The sequence below is a fragment of the Drosophila suzukii genome, chromosome X, assembly GCF_043229965.1.
Source record: "Drosophila suzukii chromosome X, CBGP_Dsuzu_IsoJpt1.0, whole genome shotgun sequence".
In the NCBI taxonomy this organism is placed as follows: Eukaryota; Metazoa; Arthropoda; class Insecta; order Diptera; family Drosophilidae; genus Drosophila; species Drosophila suzukii.
Window position 1 is genome coordinate 2262192 of NC_092084.1, and position 19735 is coordinate 2281926.

At 45.5% G+C, this 19735-nt stretch overlaps 3 protein-coding genes across 4 annotated transcripts; 2 read left to right on the plus strand and 1 right to left on the minus strand.

Annotated features, from left to right (window-relative positions):
* The first annotated feature begins 108 nt into the window (after positions 1 to 108).
* Positions 109 to 5331, plus strand: unc (uncoordinated). Its single transcript, XM_017081869.4, has 6 exons — positions 109 to 584; positions 903 to 1160; positions 1272 to 2860; positions 2936 to 3471; positions 3532 to 3828; positions 4104 to 5331. The coding sequence occupies exons 1-6, from the start codon at positions 266 to 268 to the stop codon at positions 5188 to 5190; spliced, it is 4086 nt and encodes a 1361-aa protein (XP_016937358.4). The 5' UTR covers positions 109 to 265; the 3' UTR covers positions 5191 to 5331.
* Positions 5332 to 5599: 268 nt separating this feature from the next.
* Positions 5600 to 17873, minus strand: stg1 (stargazin-like protein). Its single transcript, XM_036820795.3, has 8 exons — positions 16474 to 17873; positions 12501 to 12676; positions 10491 to 10589; positions 9204 to 9344; positions 8931 to 9148; positions 8008 to 8366; positions 7084 to 7763; positions 5600 to 6643 (listed from the first exon to the last, which is right to left on the minus strand). The coding sequence occupies exons 1-8, from the start codon at positions 17178 to 17180 to the stop codon at positions 5940 to 5942; spliced, it is 3084 nt and encodes a 1027-aa protein (XP_036676690.3). The 5' UTR covers positions 17181 to 17873; the 3' UTR covers positions 5600 to 5939.
* Positions 14030 to 15411, plus strand: LOC108015433 (uncharacterized). 2 transcript variants are annotated; one of them, XM_017081868.4, is made up of 3 exons: positions 14030 to 14197; positions 14255 to 14876; positions 15102 to 15411. In XM_017081868.4, the coding sequence occupies exons 1-3, from the start codon at positions 14131 to 14133 to the stop codon at positions 15298 to 15300; spliced, it is 888 nt and encodes a 295-aa protein (XP_016937357.3). In that variant the 5' UTR covers positions 14030 to 14130; the 3' UTR covers positions 15301 to 15411. The 2 variants fall into 2 exon arrangements, with proteins under 2 accessions (XP_016937357.3, XP_065723977.2); XM_065867905.2 differs by having other exon boundaries at positions 14068 to 14197; positions 14238 to 14876.
* Positions 17874 to 19735: the final 1862 nt, after the last annotated feature.

Here is a 19735-nt window from a genome sequence, read left to right on the forward strand (position 1 = left end):
TTATATAAACTCCACAGCTGACGTTGCGGAGGACCAACCCCTGGTCGGTCGGTTCCACCCGACCTCCTCCCTTATTTCACCCATTTTCCAGGTGACAGGGCATGCCACGTCGCACCTGTCACATTTCGCCGTTGGTGGTGAGTGTGTCTCGCGCTTGCCTCACCTGGAAATTTCAGTCACTAGCACACGGCGAAGGAACGCACGCCGTTGAAAAGATCTATTCATATACATACATATATACCGCTGATCCTGAGCCGATCCTCCAATGAAAACCCGCCAGCTGCCGGCGACCATGACGACGGCCTCGTTCCGGGCCAAGCAGCGGGATGCGGGCGGGCGGCTGGGCGGGATCGGAATGCCCTGCGAGCGGGAGCGGAAGCACGAGGCCGCCAAGCGGGAGCGGGAGGAGCAGCAGAAGCGGGAGCGGGCCTTGGCGGCGGTGGCAGCGGCGGCGCAACGGGTGCGCCAGCACAATCGAAGGATGGGAGCCATCGAGGGGAATCTCGCGAAGAACAGGAGGATGCCGCTCACCAAGGGGATCTCCAGGAATACGGGACTGGGCGGAGGACCAAATGTCACTGGAGGTGGGCCTATTATTTCAAAACAAAGTATTTGCCTTACATTCTATAATTTTGTAGTCAGCTTCGATGTTTTCTTAAACTTAAAAAAATATTCTTTTAAGAAAATGGTTTTTAAAGTGGAAATTAAAGAAATTTTTTCAAAAATTTGAATGTCAGGGCAAATACTGTTTTAAGTTTAATCAAATTCCTATTTAAAGCAATAGCAGTAAGCCCCTTAAAGATACATTTTAAGAGCAAATGATTTTTTAATGAGACCTAACAAATGTGGTACATACAAAATTTTCTAAATAACATTATTTTTATGACTCTGACGGTCATTAGGAATCAGAACAGTCGGAAATTACACGGGAAGACTGGTACAAAAAGCAGCTCCTGCAAATCAAGATCAGAAGGTCGAACCGGATGAGTACGATATCAAGGCCGATCGCCTGAGACAACAGCTGGAGGAGCTGGCCGGCTTGTCGGAACAGGAGTTCGAGGTGAAGTTCCGCCAGTGGCTGGACCAGGAGGGGATTGCCCGGGAAATGCACTCCCACCTCCGCGTGGAACTCATTCACTGCTTCAATAACACGGCTCTCGGTAAAATTTTAATGGGAGTATATACCCTAGTTTTGTATGATATAACCCTAAATTGCGAAAAAAACATTATATATATATGGACTTTGATTGATAGTTCCCCATTTTTCCCAGGTCAGCTCCTGAGCAAGGCCGCCGGAGTGCAGATGGCCCACTCGCACTCGCTGCTCCTCTCGCCGCTGGCGGTGATCCTGCACACCCTGGTGGCGGAGTTCCTGCACTCCCAGAACTGCCACTTCAGCCTATCGGTCTTCTGCAGCGAGACGCCGCATCGCAACAGACTGCCCGACTTCCGCAGGCGTCCGGAGTTCCGGTTCCGCGAGGAGGAACTGCAGCAGGTGCTGACCGCCGTGCTGGGCGGCGAGGAGGCCTTACCGGACCCGGAACTGACCCAGATAGCCTGGGCCCACTACGAGGAGGACCTGGCTGGCCAGACGCAGTGCCTGCTGATGGCCCTCATGCGATCCCTGGTGGAGATCAGAAGACCTGTCCAGCAGGAAAAGGAGAAGGAAAAGGAGGAAGAGCAGCAGCCCGTACCCGTTTCCATGCAGGATTCCGGCTGCCAAACGGAGCCATCCGCCTGCCTGGAAGCCCGTCCCGGGGTGGACACCTCAAATCTCTACCAGGCGGAAGAAAACGAGCTGATCCTGGGCGCCGACGGACGCAGTGTATTCGTGGGCGGCCGCGTCTCCCAGTCGCTGCACATCGTGGAGCAGAAGATGCACCAGCTGATGAAGAACCTCCGCCAGGTGGCCAAGACCTGTGCTCCGCCCGTCGAGGTGTTGCCCACCCCCAGGATGGAGGATCTACTGCGGAGGGAGCTGCGCGAAAGGGAGCGCCTCCTGAAGGCCGGCATTGGCTTCGATCCCGCCAAGACAGCTATTAAACTGGCGGTGCCCGTGGAGAGGGAGGAGCGGGTGGCCAATGCAGGGAACCCGGAGAATGAGGTGGTCCAGTCCGAGGTGGGACCCATTCGCCTGCCCGTCCTGGAGGTGGCCTTGCCCCGGCTGCCCTACCTCCAGGAGGAGCAGTTGGCCAGCCTGGCCGTGATCCGGCAGTCCGTCGAGAAGGCCCACAGGAAATCACTCCAGCCTCAAGGCAGAATGTACGTGTCCATGGAGCGCATTGAGACCCTCATGGGCGACGTTTGCCTCTGCGTCCAGCTGCTGGGCAACCTGCTGAACCTCTGCATGGAGCAGGAGCACGCTGTGGGCATGCACAAGGGCTTCAAGGCGGGCTATCGGGAGGGTTTCGGCCACGGGCACTACATGGGTCGCCAGGAGGGTCAGAAGCAGGAGCAGTTCGACCAGCGGAAGAGGGACAGGGAGAGACCACCGCCGCCCGAGATGCGGGAAAGCGCCGTCCAGGTGGAGGCCAAGCCACCCGCCGTCGCCAGTAGGGGCACCCAAACCTCGAGGAGATCGACGCACCATGGGAACGCCCACACCCAGACGAGCAGGAGGCACCTCAGGGACGCCTCCAATCAGGCCAACCTGCCGCCGGAGTCGTCACATAAGTCCTACGAACAGTGGATCCACGAGATGCTGCACACCTCCAATGGCCAGTTGTTCCTCGAACGGGTTGAGCTCTCCCTCGCCAAGGCCCTGGAGCTGCAGAAGGCGCGGCTGGACGAGCTCTTCCAGGTGAAGCTGCGCCACCAGGCCGAGATGCTCCGGCTGAGCAGGCGGCAAAACTCCTGGCGGGTGAGTCTCTCGAGGGGATCGGCCTCCGAATTCCCCTCCCCATTTATTAATATCCAATATGAACATCCCATCCAGACGCTGTGCAAACGAGTGGAGGAGGACTCGCAATCGTCGGCGGAGGCACGGGAGCTGGTGCAGAAGATCTTCCGGCTGCTGGAGCACTATGAGACGCACCACCAGCAGCTGGCGGAGAAGATCCAGGAGACGGAGCTCGCGGCGGAGCAGGCGGCTCGCTTCCTGCCCTTGTGGACGGACGGAGATGGCGATGGTGACGCCGCTTCAAGGAACTGGAACTCCGCAGCGTCGACCACGCCCACTTCGCCCACCAGTGGAGTACCCGACTCGGCTCCTCCGGCTAAGAAAGTTGACTTTCAATTCCTTGCACTTGGTCCCCCAGGTGGAATTCCAGTTGCAGGCGCCCTTGTGTCCGTGAATCGTCGCCTCTCCGTCCATTTTGCAGCGGATCCTGTCCAGCCTCCGGCGCCGGTCATCAAGGCGAAAGCGTCTGTACCACCGGTTAACATTCCCGCAGGATCTAGCAGTGATCTCCCAAAACCCAGCGATACTAAAACTTCTAGTTCCCGAAAAAATTCAGATGAAAACATTACCAAGTAAGCTACTTAATTTAAAATTTTATGTAACCTCCATTTAAAAATCACCTATGTTTCCAGAGATCCTGCTGATTCGAGAGGTCGTGCCTCTGCTCCCCCACCAGTGCCTGCTCCTCGGGATCGCCCATCGCCTGTGGTCAGTGCTGTGCCCTCCTCTGCGTCCAACTCACCTCCAACTAAGCCATCCACCGGATTACCAGCAGGACCTCCTCCTTCTTCTGCTCCTCCGAAGCCTTCAATGCACTCCGTGGCCACCAATACGATGGCTCCTGTGCCACTGAAATTGGCACCACTCAAGCCATCTTCTAGAAAATCACCGAAAGGTCCGAGCTTCGAGGAGGCTCTACAAAGTGCCAAGTATGTTTTTCTTAAATTGCCCTTTTCGATATTTTCACAAACTATTTTGGGGGTAGTACTGAAAAAATAATATCCAAACGGATAGAAGAGATATAAATATTATTAAAAAACGCTATTTCAAAAGCATCATGCTTAAAATGGCCCAGTTTCAACCGGACTATTCCGCTTTCACTCTCAAAGGTTTTACTCAAGAGTGTTCCTTACACTTATACCTTTATCTTACCTATATAAAAATATTTGTGGTAAGCATAATCAAAGCTGATTCCTCCATTTAGAAACCGCATGCTGCAGCTGGAGCAGGAGAGCGACCTGCTGGAACGGAGTTTCCTCACCTACCTGGAGAGGGCAAAGGCCAAGACATCTGGCCACAAGTCCACGGAGGAACCCCCGAAAACCCGAAGAATCCGCTCCAGTTGCCTGCGCGAACGGGAGCAGATGAGCCGCACCCTGGACGGCTTTCGGGATTGGCATCGGCGCGTGCGCAAGGAGGATGCAGCCAGTCTGGCCCAACTGGAGGAGCTGCAGCAGCAGCGGGCTATACCCGGTGCCGTGTTGGACTCCAAGGTCTCCTCGCCGCTGTGGCTGTCTGAACTGGAGGAGGGTCACGAGCAGGACAGCTATCCCTTCACGAACGCCATCTCCGAGGCGAGGAACAAGCTGCTGGGCAGGATAATGCCGGGTGGAAGGGAGGCGGGGGATTGGCTGGCGGGTCTGCCATCGAAGCTGCCGGATGCCCCGAATCCCGCCAAGCCGCCGGAACGGAACGGCCTGCCAACCGACATCACTGGCGATCTCACGCGCAGCAGCAGCAACGGTGAGATAACCCTGCTCCTCCAGCGGGCCAAGGAAGCCCTGGGCCTGCAGACGCCACATCCGCTTCTGGACAGCAGCAGTAGCAGCAGCAGTGGCAGTGGCACCTCCACCCTGGGGCTGCCCTCCTTGGGGGCCGGCAAGTCGCCGAGTACGAAGCTCCAGCAGTCCATGGCCAAGATGCAGCTGCTCTTTGGAGGCGTGGATGCGGTGAAACCAGCCGCTACCTCGATCCCACCCAGACGAGCGGACCGACCTGTGAGTGCACCCACCGCAGGATCGGGAACGGGGTTGGTGGAAAGCCTGGTGCTTCCACAACGGCCACACACGGCGCCCACTCTTCACACCATCAGCGAACAGGCTGAACCACCCATTCTCCTGCTGGATGCCTCCACGTCCAGCTCCTCGCAGAGCAGCTTGCCCGGAAGAACGGCGGGCGAAGCCTTCGAGGATCTGGTCGCCAGCGCAGTGGTTGGTGGCCAGCGCCTGAACGCGGAATCCAGCCAGGAAGTCTCCTACAGCCAGGCCTTCTGGAAACGCATGAATCTGTGAGATGTTCCAGGGAAGAACCTAATCGATATGTTGAAAAAGAACACTTGTATATATAGGAAGTGCATTTAAATATAGAATATACCCAATGGCATGTTACCTCTAGAAGTTCGAGGTTTCAAATATAGTAATCAACATTCAAAAGTATAGTTTGTTATGATTTATGATTTCTTCATGATGCTAACTTTGTTGACCCATTCATTTTTTTTTCTGAAAGGCGACCCCGACTTTAAGAATCATATAACAATTTGAGTCAGGTTATTATACTCATAAGTTGTATTGTGATAATCTGTCTTTAAACCTATTTATATATATTATTTATGACACATTTTTTGATCGTTTTTCTTTCAATTACTTTCAGTCTAGAGACCACAAAATACCATTCCAAATAAAACTCTTTTCGATTTGTCGGGCCAAAAGTGTGCGCATTTATTAATTTTTAAAGACCTATATCCGATTAAACCACGCCTAACACTTGTGTATATTTTTGATAAATTTTAAGTGGCCAAAAATGTGCGCTTACATCTTACAATTTTTTTAGACCTGTTGAGACCATCTATTTTTTTTTTGTTGTATATATTTTTTAAATAGTATTCTTTTACTTTTGCAATAGACATATATTTTTTTTTGTCACCTTACTTCCGAAAAAAAATTCCAGCTCTTGGTTTCTAAATGGCTTACTTCCGAAAAAAAATTCTAGCTCTTTGGTTTCTCTTTGGCTGTTTGATAGTTACTAGTATATTGTGGGTAGATTAGACGGCGGTGCCGTTGATGAGATCGTAGGGATCCCTGTTCTGGCCCATGCCAAAGAGACTGGCATGGGAACGCCGACGCTCCCGCTCGATCTCATCGAGATCGAAGGCATCGCTCACGAAGCTGGACCGCCGCTGCTGATCGTCGAATGCGTAGCCGCGCTGGAATTTCGGCGGACCAGAAACGGGGACAGAACCCGTCCCTCCAGGTCCACCAGTCCCAGCCGCCGGAGTTGGATAGATCGGCTGCGGATGCTGCTGATAGCCATTCGAGTAGTTCGACGGGGACGAGGGTATCGCCGTGGGCCACTGCACCTGACCCTTTGGTGGAGCCACCTGGGGCAGGGTCAAAGTGGAGGACACGAAGAGATTCTGGCGCTGCAGCTGCTGAAGTGGATACTGCTGATGCTGCTGCTGATTGAGCATCAGCTGGGAGAACCTCTGCTGACTGGCGCCCAAGGGAAAGCCCTGCGAGGCCAGCGAGTCGGACGACTGCCGCAGGAAGCAGCGCGGCAGGGTGCGACTCTGGCCAAGATCGGCCGGCGGGGGCAGGGGCATGCGCATCCCCATCCCCGGATATCCACCCACCACCGGGTAGCTGGGGTCCGTGTGCAGGGACAGGTTCGAGTTGAGCCTGCGCAGGGGCTGGCCCAAGGGGTCCACGCACATGGACGTGCGACGCGGCACCACCAACTGGGCGTGGTCTGTAAGAATCCATACAAAATATAGTTAATAATGTCCAATTTAACTCCTGTTATGATAAAGACAAACCCATCAAAAAATCTCATGCCATAAAATTACTGGATTAACTTAATATTCACAAGTACACACAGAGAAATATCAAAGAACATTGTTCTTGAATTGAGAACATTCGTTCTTAAGAACCGTGCAAGCACATTTTGGTATCAATGTTCTCAATATTAGAACGAAATGGTGAGAAGAAAAAAGTTAAATTGAGTTTATTTAACAACTTGATTCGAGCAAAATAAAAACATTTTCAAATTAAAAATGTCGTTCTATTTTTAAGAACATTTTCAAAATGTTAAACAGATAATGAAAATAGCAATGTATTTATCGTAAATTTATTGAAATTCTACAACTAATTCTAATAAATTCTAAACACATGTTTAGAATAGTGCCTCACCTCCCACCACATAGAGATGATCTTCCTCGATGCGGTTGAACTGCTTGAAACCGTGATCATCCCCGTCGGCATCGTCGTCGTCATCGAGATTGGAGACCTTCATGGCCTCCTCCCGCTTTGCTGCTCCCTGCTCCTCCGGCAGCTCCTCCTCCTCCGCCTCCTCACCGCCGCTGATGTAGTATATGTTCTTGGGCTTGCTGCGCATCCCGGCCCGGCGGCAGAACTCCTGGAAGAGCTCGTCCTTGGTCTTCCGCAAGCCCCGCTTCAGGCCGCACAGCCGCGACTGGTCCTCCAACTGGGTCTGCGAGGATGGGGGCTTGCTGGAGGACGAGACGGAGATCTTCGTGTTCGTATTGGTGGCCATGTTGCGCTGCTGCTTGCGCTTCATTTGGGCGGAGGGCGGCTCCGGAGCCGGGTATATATCCGTGGCGGTGGACACGGATCGGGTCAGGGGAAACTCCTGGGGCAGGTCGGCGAAGAGGGGGGGAGCGGGCAGGGGATCTGGGTCGTGGTCGGGCGGGGGAGCGGGCAGAGGAGCGGGAACGGGAAGGGGCAGAGGGAGGGGGACCGGGACATGGGCGGAGGACACCGGCGCCTCCGTGCAGAGCTCGTTCAGAGATTTGGCAAAACTGCGCGAGTGCAGGTTGCACTTGGACACCGCCGGCTTTTCAAAGTAGAAGCTAAGCAATATACATATTTGTTTTATCAAGAAGTAACTATATTTTATTTCTAAAAACTAGAGTGTATGTCAAAAAATATTCGTCCTGATTTTTTCATTTAATTTTATGCAATAACAAAAACCCAAGATTTGACTATTGATTTTAGTTAAAAACTAAAATTATACGAGTCATGGCATTTAAAAATTATAATTTTAATTCATATCCAAACTTTGCTATATTCTTTAAAAGCCCCTATATTTCTTACCGCCTCTCCAAGTCGTTGTGTAGATAGAGATTTAAGTTCGATCCAGCGTTGGGGTGTTTGCGACAAGCTCCCGGAAGGGTTTGCGTCTGTCCAAGACGACCCATCTGGACACCGCGGCCGGCGTCGTGGACCTGGTGGAGGCGGGCATTGGCGCCGCTCCTCAGGATTCCGTGTGGTGGCTGTTGACCCTGGCCCTGTGCCTGTGCCTGGTGACCCTGGTGACCCGCTCCACTGATTGCCTCCTGGCTGGCGGTGTTGATGCCGCCGGGCTGCTTGTAACGCTTGTAGGAATCGCTCAAGGGATGCTGGCCCTCTTTGAACTTGGCGTGGATATTTGCCACACTAAAACAGGGCAGGCGCTAAAGAGAAATGCGTATATATTATATATATATATATATATATGACGAAGCAGATGAAGTTTTAAAAGAGCGCAGGATAAGTTGCAGCTAATCCCGAAGGACTCATCCGGCGACGCTTGCATGTATGCTGAAAGGTTTCTGCAGTCAAGCGGGAGAATTACGAATCAAGAGGTTGCCAATGCGCCCGGGGATTTAGGAATGCACTTACACAAAGATTGGTGATATATGGAAATCAAGCAGGCCCCAATCATTAAGAACAAACAATACTTATACAGAAAAGCAAACACCAGTTTCAAGATATTTAAGTTAATTCTTGAAACAATGTCCTCTCCAATAAAATTCCAAATCATTAAGCAACAAAATAAATTGAACAAAAAATCCACACAACACTTTAATAAAATAAGCAGAAAATGGAAATCACTATTCCCATCGTAGCAAATCATTGAAACTTAAAAATATTTTCTAAAAACAATATGGTACGGCACTATGTATTAGTACCCAACACAAGGTATCTTGTATATAAATGTAGTTTCTGATTGGCTTAAGATTAGTAAAATTACTCACACTATAGTAGCTGACCTCCTGCAAATTGATGAAGAGGAAAATGTTGAGGACACCAACGAACTCCGTGATGATAAACCCGAAGACAAAGAGGAAGAAGCTCTGGCCATAGGAGACCTTGATGAGGGCGGGCTGGAGGGTGGAGCGGGGTCTTAGTTTCGACCCGATTTCCGCCTTCAGTATGGATATATAGGCAATCAGGCCGATCAGCATGACGAGACCTGAATCAAGGCATAATTAAGGGATTATGTCCCCTTGGACTTAACACGCACTTACCGCTAACAATAAAGAGAATTCCGGCGCTGAAATAATATAGATTGTTTTGATGCGAGCATGTGGGGATTAGAAAGACTATAAAGCTGATAACCAAAAATACACCGGCAGCCAGGAAAATCGGGCAGGACTTGGTGACGGTATCTGTAAAAAAAGATGGTTAATTTGTAATGAAACTGGCTTTTCACAGGCCAAGAACTATTCTTTTCATCGTCGTTTGTTCAATATAATAAAATATTGCCCCGCTGTTTTCCATTCTTTCGAGTGGGCTTTTAATAAAGGTACCACTTTTTTAGCCTAGCCTAGAATTTTTGACTTTTCAGCTTTGTTTTCTTCACTCTTTGCCCTTTTTGGGTTGTCAGCAGGTGACAAAATATCCTGCGGCTAAGCAAAAACACGTCGAAATAAAGAAAGGACCTGTGCAATAAAAAATCCCACTCAAAGCAACACACTTTTGGGAGACTTTTTAATAGTTTTATTTTCGGAATTGTCACCCGCGGCCAGTTTAAAATTAGTTTTCGAGCGCCAGAACAAAACAAAATTAATGGCAATATTTCATATCGTTGGTCAATTGTGTGAAAATTAATGAAATTCCAGCAGGCACTGGATATTGGTACTTTCTGCCGGACAGCGGGAAAGTTGATTTGGATTTGGCCAGAGCTATGAAATGTGGGCGAAAGTCTTATAATAGATATTGAAAATGTTCGCCTATTGTCATTTACCCCCCATCCCCTTGGCAGGACCACAAATCATAGGGACCAAACTTTGCCGACGAAGGCCAAAGGCCTTTAATTAAAATTCATCCAGCTAAAGTTGTATTATGTGCAAGTGCGTTTGTAGGCCAACAAACAACAATAAATCAATTTCAATTTGGCCCAGTCATCTGAGGGGACCAGATGAAAGGGGGAAACGGGGCGAGGGGAAAGGCATTCACCTGTTTAAATGCCAAATGCCAGTTAAGCCCATTAAGGCTTAGTTGAATCTTAAAACGCGGCAGCTAAGATTAATTCATCAAGCCAGAAGTCCATCAATTGCAATTGCACACGAAGAAAAAAATTGTTTTTAGGGATGTAGCTACTGTGGGTCGTTTGATTCTTCGATCATTATAATACCATCAGCTTGTTATTTTCCATAGAGCATATTCTCTTATTAAAAGCATATTAATAAGAAAATGCGGAAAAATATATTTTACACCATCTTAAAACAAACAAATATGTGTAAACATAAACAGTATATTATGTATTTATCATAAGAACCAAACGAAAAGTTCTGTTGTTGATGTGTACTTACAGGGTATTGCTGCTGTTGAGTCGTGTGGATCCGGCTGATAGCCTTCGTTGGAAAAGTAGTCTATCTTAACGCAGTTGTACGAGGAGTCAACATCTTGGCCTATAAATAAACAAAAGCTTATTACTTTGCTTTTAAATGTATTCTTGATATTCCGACAATTACACAAAAGCACAGCTCTTTAATGGAAAAAGAAAATATAATGTATTATTATTTTATCAGAGCTGCCAAATAAGCATGTTAATTGGCTAAAGGAGGCCAAGTTATTATATTTCAAGGGTTATTATATTAGGTTACATTAGGGAAATTAAACACAAACTCATACAGGTACCTCACATTTAAATCGGTATCAAATAACTCAAGTTATGGATGTGCAGTTTTGGGCTCCCCTTCTTAAAGCCATTGTAAATACGGAAAAATCGAACATGAAAATTGGTTAGAGTTTAGACCCTCGTTAAAAAGTAAACTTTCAATGTAGAACATAAGAGAATTTAATCACAAATTCATAGAGAAATTCAAGATATGGAATTTAGAAGTTCAGTTTTGGGTTCCCTTTCTGAAAGCCATTGTAAATACGGAAAAATCTAACATGAAAATGGGTTAAGATTAGGACCCTCTTAAAAAGGAAATGTTGGAATGTAGAATATTAGAAAATTGAACCACAAATTCATAGAGGTATCCCACAGCAAAATCGGGTTACAATAGCGAAAGTTTTGGAATTTAGAAGTGCAGTTCTGGGTTCCCACTCTGAAAACCATTGGAAATACGGAAAAATCGAACATGGAAAGAGGCTAAAATTTGGACCCTCTTAAAAAAGAAATGTTTGAATGTAGAATATTAGAAAATTGAACCACAAATTCATAGAGGTATCCCACAGCAAAATCGGGTTACAATAGCGAAAGATATGGAATTTAGAAGTGCAGTTTTGGGTGCCCATTCTGAAAACCATTGGAAATACGGAAAAATCGAACATGAAAAAGAGCTAAAATTTGGACCCTCTTAAAAAGGAAATGTAAGAATGTACAATATTAGAAAATTGAACCGCAAATTCATAGAGGTATCCCACGTCAAAATCGGGTTACAATAGCGAAAGTTATGGAATTTAGAAGTGCAGTTTTGGGTTCCCAATCTGAAAACCATTGGAAATACGGAAAAATCCAACATGAAAATGGGTTCAAATTTTGACCCCCGATAAAAAGTAATATTTTAATGTAGAATATAAGAGAATTCAATCACAAATTCATAGAGGTATACCACTTGAAAATGGGTATCATATAACTCAAGATATGGAATTTAGAAGTGCAGTTTTGGGTTCCCATCCTGAAAGCCATTGTAAATACGGAAAAATCTAACATGAAAATGGGTTAAAATTGTGACCCTCGTTAAAAAGTAATATTTTAATGTAGAACATTAGAGAATTCAATCACAAATTCATAGAGGTATCCCACGTCTCAATCGGAATCCAATAACTCAAGATATGGAATCTATAAGTGCAGTATTAGCATTACAGGCTTAGCCTGTGCACTGATACCATTAATATTTCCTGATTTACTTTATATATCTTGAGATATTATCAAATGCCCATGGATGTAATGGGATCCAAACAACCAAAAATTGGAGCTCCGAGTAGTCTTGGCTTATCAGAAAAATAAAAATAAAGGGACAACTGTCAGTGTGGGCCATAATTGAGTGACTGACTGACTGACTGATTGATTGATTGACTAGCCGACGGACTGCAGTTTAATTTGGCCAAATCTAGAACAGAACCCTCGGGCTGACGTCGCCGTAGTTATTAAAACCGCAAAAATCCAGACGATGCGCACGCGTCATTGTTCCTCATTCGGTCAAAAAAGGGGCAGGACGCCACAGGACACCGCAGGACACCAACTCGAAAAAAGAAAATGAAACCACCAACCCAAACCGAAAAGTCCAACCACTTCAGGACACATCCGTCTTCTTTGTCGACGCTGGCAGAGCTGGAAAGGAAAAGGAATGCGGTTCTGCAACACCCACCTGGCAGACTGGTGCACAATATCCAGAGACTGGACTTGGTGTACTTGGTGATGTAGGCGCCATCGTCCATGGCTTTGAAGTTGGCCGTCCCATTGTAGTTGGCATTGGGCAGCTTCTCCTCCGTGAAGAGCCACTGGGGTCCGGCCAGGGCGGCGATGACAATGGCCACCGATATGCTGCAGGAAACGAGCGGAGGTAAATCAGACACTTGCCGAAATTTCACATATTTTTCAAATATCAAACCACTAATTATTACACATAATTACTCAATTGCTTGAAAAATCGAAGAAAATACCTACACAATTATTTAACATTTTAAAATCAGGTGGATATTTTCTCAAAAACATAAAACAAAATGGAACGTTTTTATTTTTGCCTGTAATTGAAGTTCTAATTATTAAATTATTTTATATATTTATATTGTATTATATATATTATTGCATATATTTATATTTCCAATTATTACTTCTTTTTTTTGAAATCGTTAAGGGTCACTGAATAAAGTTTCTTGAAGTTAATGTTGCCATTATTTTTAAATTAGTGTTACTTTAATGCTTCTTATTATAAATTTTTACATAGACTTACAAATTTTTTGAAAACCTTCTAGAGAATAAGGAAATGTGAAAAGTTTTAATCGCTCAGTATGGTAAACTACCATTTTGGCTGACCTAAAGCCTAGTTTTTCAACGATGTTTTTTTCTGGCGCTGTTGGAGAGTAGAGAAAGTTGCATTCTCTAAATCAAAATCGATGTGGGTGGTGAGTTGGGGGGAGGGGGGTTGCTTTCGGAGTGTAATCAAGGGAAATGCCTATCCCAGGTTCTCCGGGCTTTCCAAAAATTGTGTTGAGGCTGCTGATTAAAAAATACTTCCACCTGTTTTGTGGTTGGGGGAGGGGCGGGGTGGATTGCCAAAAACGAGGCCAAAAATCCACAAAAACAAGAAAGTTAATGTGCACGAGGCCTCCCCGTCCACCCACTCACACACACACACACACGCAGTGATATGCAAATAAATGTCGCCACCCAAAAAAGAGGAGCGCACAAATAAAATTGTTGGCGCTGAAAAATGTGCGAAAAAGAAGAATTGGATATGCGAATAAAAAAGGTCAAAGGGTGGTGGGTATTTTTTATTTTAGAGGGATCGTCACCTCGTCGCCCAGGTATTCGTGAATACATTCATGAGTGCACTCGAACGCCAATATTTGCCCAATTCGGCAACGAGTGTACTCACAAGTGCAGAGATGGATTTTATGTGTTGTTATAGTACTCAATATTGTTTTTAAAAATTGCCAATTGATTTATGGATCTTCAGCACAAGCGGACACTATTATTTAATCGAATAAAAGACATTAATTATGAGCTCTTAATAAACCTGTTATTAAGAGTTAATTCGGGAAACTATGGACTTTATTAAAAGTCATTTTTAAACACACTTTCTTGGTTATGTTTCCTTTTTTTGGTATTATTTTTCAACACTTAAAATAAAATAAGTAGGACCCTTTTCAATCACAGATGGCTTTCACAGTTCATTGACATTTGATAGTTCACTAGTTTCTCACTTTAGTTCCGTATTAGTTTTTGTTTGCATGTGGCGACTTAAGTTTTTAGAAATATACATTTAAATAGTTCGTATGATGCGCAGCTTGTTTTCGAATCGCTACAACAACAAACGCCGCGACTTTTACGAACGTTACGAAGGTGAGTCTTCCAGTAGGTATGGCATACTCATTATTGACAGTTTTCCTGCTCTTTTAGCGGCTAGAGAGCTCCATCCCAGTTTGCCCCCCTACGAGCGACCGGCGGAACCAGCCGAGCTGCAGGTCTTCAACCCGGACACCACTCGACGACGCTATCCGTCCCACCGCCAGCTGGCCAAGCTGACGCGGGAGCAACTGGACAACGACACCTGGCTGTCCAGCAGCCGACTGTCCATTGTGGTGCGCCGCGGCATCGAGGGAAGAAACCACAAGGTGCTGATGCCCCGCTACAATCCGGAAAAGGCCACCCATGAGTTCAGCCACAATGGCAGGGCACGACGTGGTCGTCCTCCAACGGCCGCCACTGTAGCCAAATTCGCATCAGATTTTGCGGTTCAAGTCGGTGGAATTCGCCCTCCTGCGCCCGCTGACGATGACAGTTCTTCTTCGTCGTCGGAAGAGGAGGAGTTAAAAGTGGAAGAGTCCCCCAAGGAATCGGAAGACACGGATAGTGAGGGGCCTGAATCGAAGGCAGCGGTGACCAGGACAAGATCAATGAGGAAATCCAAGAATTCGAATAGTAACTCAAGCCAAACCGTAAACCAGAACATTAACCAGAACGTTAACCAGAATACTTTTATTTGCCCAATAGAAAGCTGCAAGCAAAACTTTATACTACGGTGAGTTTTTTAATTAAATAATGAGGCCTGCCAGAACTGCAGGAAAATTGTCTTGCGTATAAAAATGTTGTTTAAGATTACGATCGAATTATTTAGGAGAACCAGCCATTTATATTATCACTTGTCTTTACCATTTTAAATTTGTAGTAACAGTATAGGAGACTACTTTTTCTAGTGTCACAAATAAGTAATCCGACTAATATATATTTTTTATATCCCTTTTAGCCACACTTTGTACAAGCATCAGCGCGTGGCCGGGCACCACAGCTGGTCACACAAGTGCGCAAAGTGTGGCCAGGTCTTCCGCACAGCGGGCTTTAAACGCATGCACGCCCCCAGAGCCTGCGAGCGCAATGTGCTGAAGCTCAGAATCTCGAAACCGAATGAAGTTAAGCAACTTGGGCAAAGAACAATGCCAGAATAAATCTGTCCTACCTCTCTCACTTTTACTGCCATTCTGTTACACGGTGAAAAAATATTATGATAGAACATTAAAGTATAATGCATGTAAATATAGTACTTATTGTTAAAAGAAGTTCAGCTGTTCTTCTTTGAAGAAATCGTAGCTTTAAAACTAGAAAGATAAATAAACAAAAACATACAATTAATTGGATATATTTTTGTTTTTTCTAAGGATTCAAAGAAAGTGTAGTTAGTTGAGTGGGTTTCACGTACGTTATTTTCCCCGTGCACTTTCGTGCGAAATAGTTTGCGAACAAATTAAGCCCACTTTGCAGTGATTTGTGTCGCTAACACAATTATTTGTCAAGCAACAAGGATGAAGGAGGCGCCTGGATGTCTGGATGTCTGGATGTCCTACGTCCCGGCTGCTCCTGTGACAAGGACGAGCTGCCATTTCCCAGTTGCGGAGCACGTGAAACCTGTTTCCTCAGTTTCTTTAAAAATAAATGGAACGGGCGGAAATTGTGTGTGCGTCTTGTGCAGGAATTCAAGCTGCTGGCATTCAGGCTGTTTCGCCATCGGTTTAAAGGATTCGACTATTTAGTTCTTTCCCTGCAGGAATTTCGAGCATTTGCCTTTGCTAAAAATCTGTGACATTGGACCCTTTAGCTCTCCTGCGAAAAGTCACTCACAAAGGGCGCCAAAGCTTTGCTGAACAAAACAACACTCGAAACTTGGCTACAAATAAAATGCAATAACTTGGGTAAAGAATATGTTGTAAATATATATAGAAACATTTAATACGCAGTCTCGATTTTTCTGGGAGCAACATACATATCTGTTCAAATTAGTGAAAATATTGAGGATAAATTTCAGCATGATACAAATTTTATATTTATAATTTCTCCCCTAATTGTGGTCATATGACACTCACTTAAATTTTATTTGACCTGATATATTATGAAAACAAGTCACGGCAGCCTAAAGCATATCTGTTAACATTCATATTTTGAGTTCTTGCTTTTTCGGTTTGTTGAAATTTGAGCAAACATTTTTCCTTAAATTACAAACACTATAACACAGCTTAAATTGTTAAAATGTTAAACAAAATATAACAAATATTTAAATGGAACACTTCTTTTTAAAAATGTTTTTGAGTATATCACCATATATTGTATTATGATCCCATACTAACCTTGCTGCAACAGGTGTGAGGAGCCACAGGTAACCTCCGTGGACGGTGGTTATGTTGCTAGTGCCACTTTGAGGATCGGGAGCACCAGCAACTCCACTGGCCAGGCCATGCTGCTGCTGTCGCTGCACATGTTGCTGTTGCTCCTGCTGTTGCTGTTGCTGCTGCTGCTGCACCTCCTTGGCTGGCTGATGGCGACTCAAGGAGGCCACCTGTCGCTGTTGCTGCTGCTGTTGCTGCTGCTGCTGGCGATGTTGCTGCTGTCGTTGGTTGCTGTTGTTGCTCCAGTTGGGATTGCCCATGCTGCTGATGTTGTTCAACTGCAGATCACTGAAGCTGCCTGCCAGAGAACTGAAACCCGTGGCTGGTATACTGCCGGAGATGGTGTTGATCAGGCCAGTTGGCTGATGTTGCTGCGGTGCAAATCGCTGCCCCCGCGGCAATGTTGCATAGGGTGAGTGGTGCAGGTGTTGCTGCTGCTGCTGTTGCTGCTGCTGCTGGTGGTGCAGCAACAGTTGCTGCTGCTGCTGCGATGGATGACTGTGCTCGATGGACGCACTGGTGGTCAACTGGTGGATGGCCAGCGGCTGCCTTTCGATCGTGTTGCAGTTGGCATTCGCTGGCCGGACGTTGTTGTAGGGATTCTCGCTGTTGATGCTGTGCGTGGAGGCCACGCGAAACACATTGGGCACCGAAGGATAGTCCCTCATTTTTGTTTCAATTTTTTAGCTAACTTCACCAAACCGAAACCAAAAGGCAACACAAAAAAAATAAGAAAAAAACAAACGAAACTGAACTCAATTCAACACTTTGAAAGCGCGCCAAAAAAGGGGATTTGATCTAATTCCTGGCTGGCACGTCCGCTGCGCTGAAGAACTTTCACTCGACTAAGGGAAACGTTGGTCCTGGCCAAAGGACCCAGCTCGGCCATGTAAAACGAACCGACAACCGACAACCGACAACCGAATCGAGTGACTTCGGCTGCTCCGGATGATGATGTTGCTGCCGTGCTGATGATGTTGCTGTTGCTGGTGCTGGTGCTGCTGCTGCTGCTCACTTGCGATTATAAAACACAGCAGCCATATTTTATCTCCGCTTTTGATGGTCTCCATTCCACGCCTGATGGCCATCGCCAATCCTTGATTCGCTGCTTTCTTTGGCAGACCTAAATATAGCGGCTATGACCAATGGAAAATTAACTTTTACATTTGCACAGCCAGAAAAACACAGGGATCTCGAATTTCAGGCTGCGATTGGGCAGTCCCCATCAATTATTCGGAATATGAAAATTACAAACAGCATATGGCCAAAACAAATGCACTGAAAGTGAATTAAATTGGGAATCGATGCGTAAACTAATGTTGTAAGTGGTTATTCTTTAGCTGAAATAAAATCATATGCCTTTTCTGTTTGGGAATTTATAAAGAGATCAATTTAAATAGTACTCAAACACTTAAGAGTAACTTCAAAGGTAAGAAAATTGTTTTTATAATCTGAAAATTACTTATATTCTCTCGCTGTGTAGCCCAATGGCCACCAGGAGTAGCAATAACAACAACAAGCAGACGTTTGCAACTTCCGTTGTTAGCTAAAAGTGACTTCCGGTCGCTGGGGGATCCCCACTGTCTGTCTGTCTGTGTGCGTGCTAGAGTATGTGGCTATATCCTTAATACGTATGTGTGCAGATGCAGACACGGGATATGGGATATGGGATATGGGATATGGCTATCCCCGCTGTTGTTGTTGCACTTGCCTGCAAATCTAAGCATTTATTGCAGCCCCAGCTCGTTTCGCTGCAGCTCTCGTTTATTTAATTGAATTCCCACATGTGATTGAGGTAAGTTCGTGCCATGATTGTGCCACATTAAAAGGGTATGGCCAACAATGCCCGGGCCCCGGCCCCGCCCACCAGGCACGCCCACCGCCCAACCGAAAATACTCAGCCCACTTCTACTTACACTCCGTTTTTGCCTTAGAGCACCTTGTTAAGTGCACCTTGTGAAAGTGTGGAATTGCTGAGTGCAGGCACAAGAGCAGTTCGGAACAAAAGCTGAAGATTAAGCGGCAAATCCACACTTAACGAAAATAGAAGCGGTTTTGTTGATCCATTCATTATGGATAGTTTTCATACTTAAAATTACCTATAATATTTACTGCATACTTTTAGACCCCTTTTTTAAAAAAGGTCAAAACCTAAGTGATTTTAAACGCAATTTATGTGTGCTTTTCATATTTAAAATGACTTTTGTGTCGAAGTGCCCAAGAGTATGCAACAATATGTTTTGAATCTGAAACTTAGTTTCAAAAGGAAGTCGTAATTTTGCACTGTCTACTTGTAGACACATTTTTAAAAGTTTTCAAAAGACTAGTCACACATGTATATTTTTCATCAAAGGTTTCTAAAAGTTTGCCAAAATATATGTAGCCCGAAATTTCGATTCAAATGGATATTCCTATTTTTGCACTGCATACTTTTAGAAACCTTTACATACAATTTTATACTAAATCTTAGAAGATCATACCCATGTTTTCCTGTGCACACTTTTTGTGGCTGCTTCCAGCTGTCGACGGAGTATTATCAAATATAGAGACATACCAAGAAAGAGTATTTCATCAGAATTGGATTGGATATTGGTGAAAAGTATGCATATGGGAGGCACGTGTAATCTAGTAAATGGAAAACAAAAGCTGCCGATTATTGCTGGCAGAAGACGTGCTATTTTTGGCCATAAGCCCAAAAGCCAAGGACAAAGGCAATTAAGCCACCTGCCAGGGACTCAAAAACCGTATGATATAGATTTGATTTGCAGAAGATCGAGAAATTTCACTGGTAATCAGGCAGAAAGGAATTTTCATTTTCGGAAAGGCACAAAGGTTGATTTCCTTGGCTTCAAATGGGAACTGTACATTTTCTTTTAATAAAACCAAATTCAGGTGAAAAGTATGCTATAACCTTCTTTTAGCAAAGTGAAGTGAAGGAGTGAAAAGCAAGTTGGTTCGTAAGCCCCTTTTAAAATTTTATAAGTTTTGTGTTGCATAGCTTTAAAAGGGGCTTACAAACTTACCTCTTGCATTTCACTACTTTTCACACTGATTAGAGTAATTCGTTCAGTTGGTAAGCTCATCAAATAGTGCTAAAAAAACTACGCTAAAACAAAGTTTGAACGCGAACCTTTAATTAAATAAAATACTATTTGGCTTACGCAAATAGCCTGCAGTTTGCTCACCATTTTGTTTCACAGGCAAACAAATTAATTAAAATCTT

Excerpts from the sequence above, each read along its gene's own strand:
- unc (XM_017081869.4), top strand. The coding sequence starts at position 266 with ATGAAAACCCGCCAGCTGCCGGCGACCATGACGACGGCCTCGTTCCGG. Across the intron at positions 585-902 it reads AGGACCAAATGTCACTGGAG|GAATCAGAACAGTCGGAAAT; the intron begins GTGGGCCTATTA and ends GACGGTCATTAG. Across the intron at positions 1,161-1,271 it reads CTTCAATAACACGGCTCTCG|GTCAGCTCCTGAGCAAGGCC; the intron begins GTAAAATTTTAA and ends CATTTTTCCCAG.
- stg1 (XM_036820795.3), bottom strand. The coding sequence starts at position 17,180 with ATGAGGGACTATCCTTCGGTGCCCAATGTGTTTCGCGTGGCCTCCACG. Across the intron at positions 10,590-12,500 it reads ATTGTGCACCAGTCTGCCAG|GCCAAGATGTTGACTCCTCG; the intron begins GTGGGTGTTGCA and ends GTTTATTTATAG. Across the intron at positions 7,764-8,007 it reads CACAACGACTTGGAGAGGCG|CTTCTACTTTGAAAAGCCGG; the intron begins GTAAGAAATATA and ends TATATTGCTTAG.
- LOC108015433 (XM_017081868.4), top strand. The coding sequence starts at position 14,131 with ATGATGCGCAGCTTGTTTTCGAATCGCTACAACAACAAACGCCGCGAC. Across the intron at positions 14,198-14,254 it reads CTTTTACGAACGTTACGAAG|CGGCTAGAGAGCTCCATCCC; the intron begins GTGAGTCTTCCA and ends CTGCTCTTTTAG. Across the intron at positions 14,877-15,101 it reads AAGCAAAACTTTATACTACG|CCACACTTTGTACAAGCATC; the intron begins GTGAGTTTTTTA and ends TATCCCTTTTAG.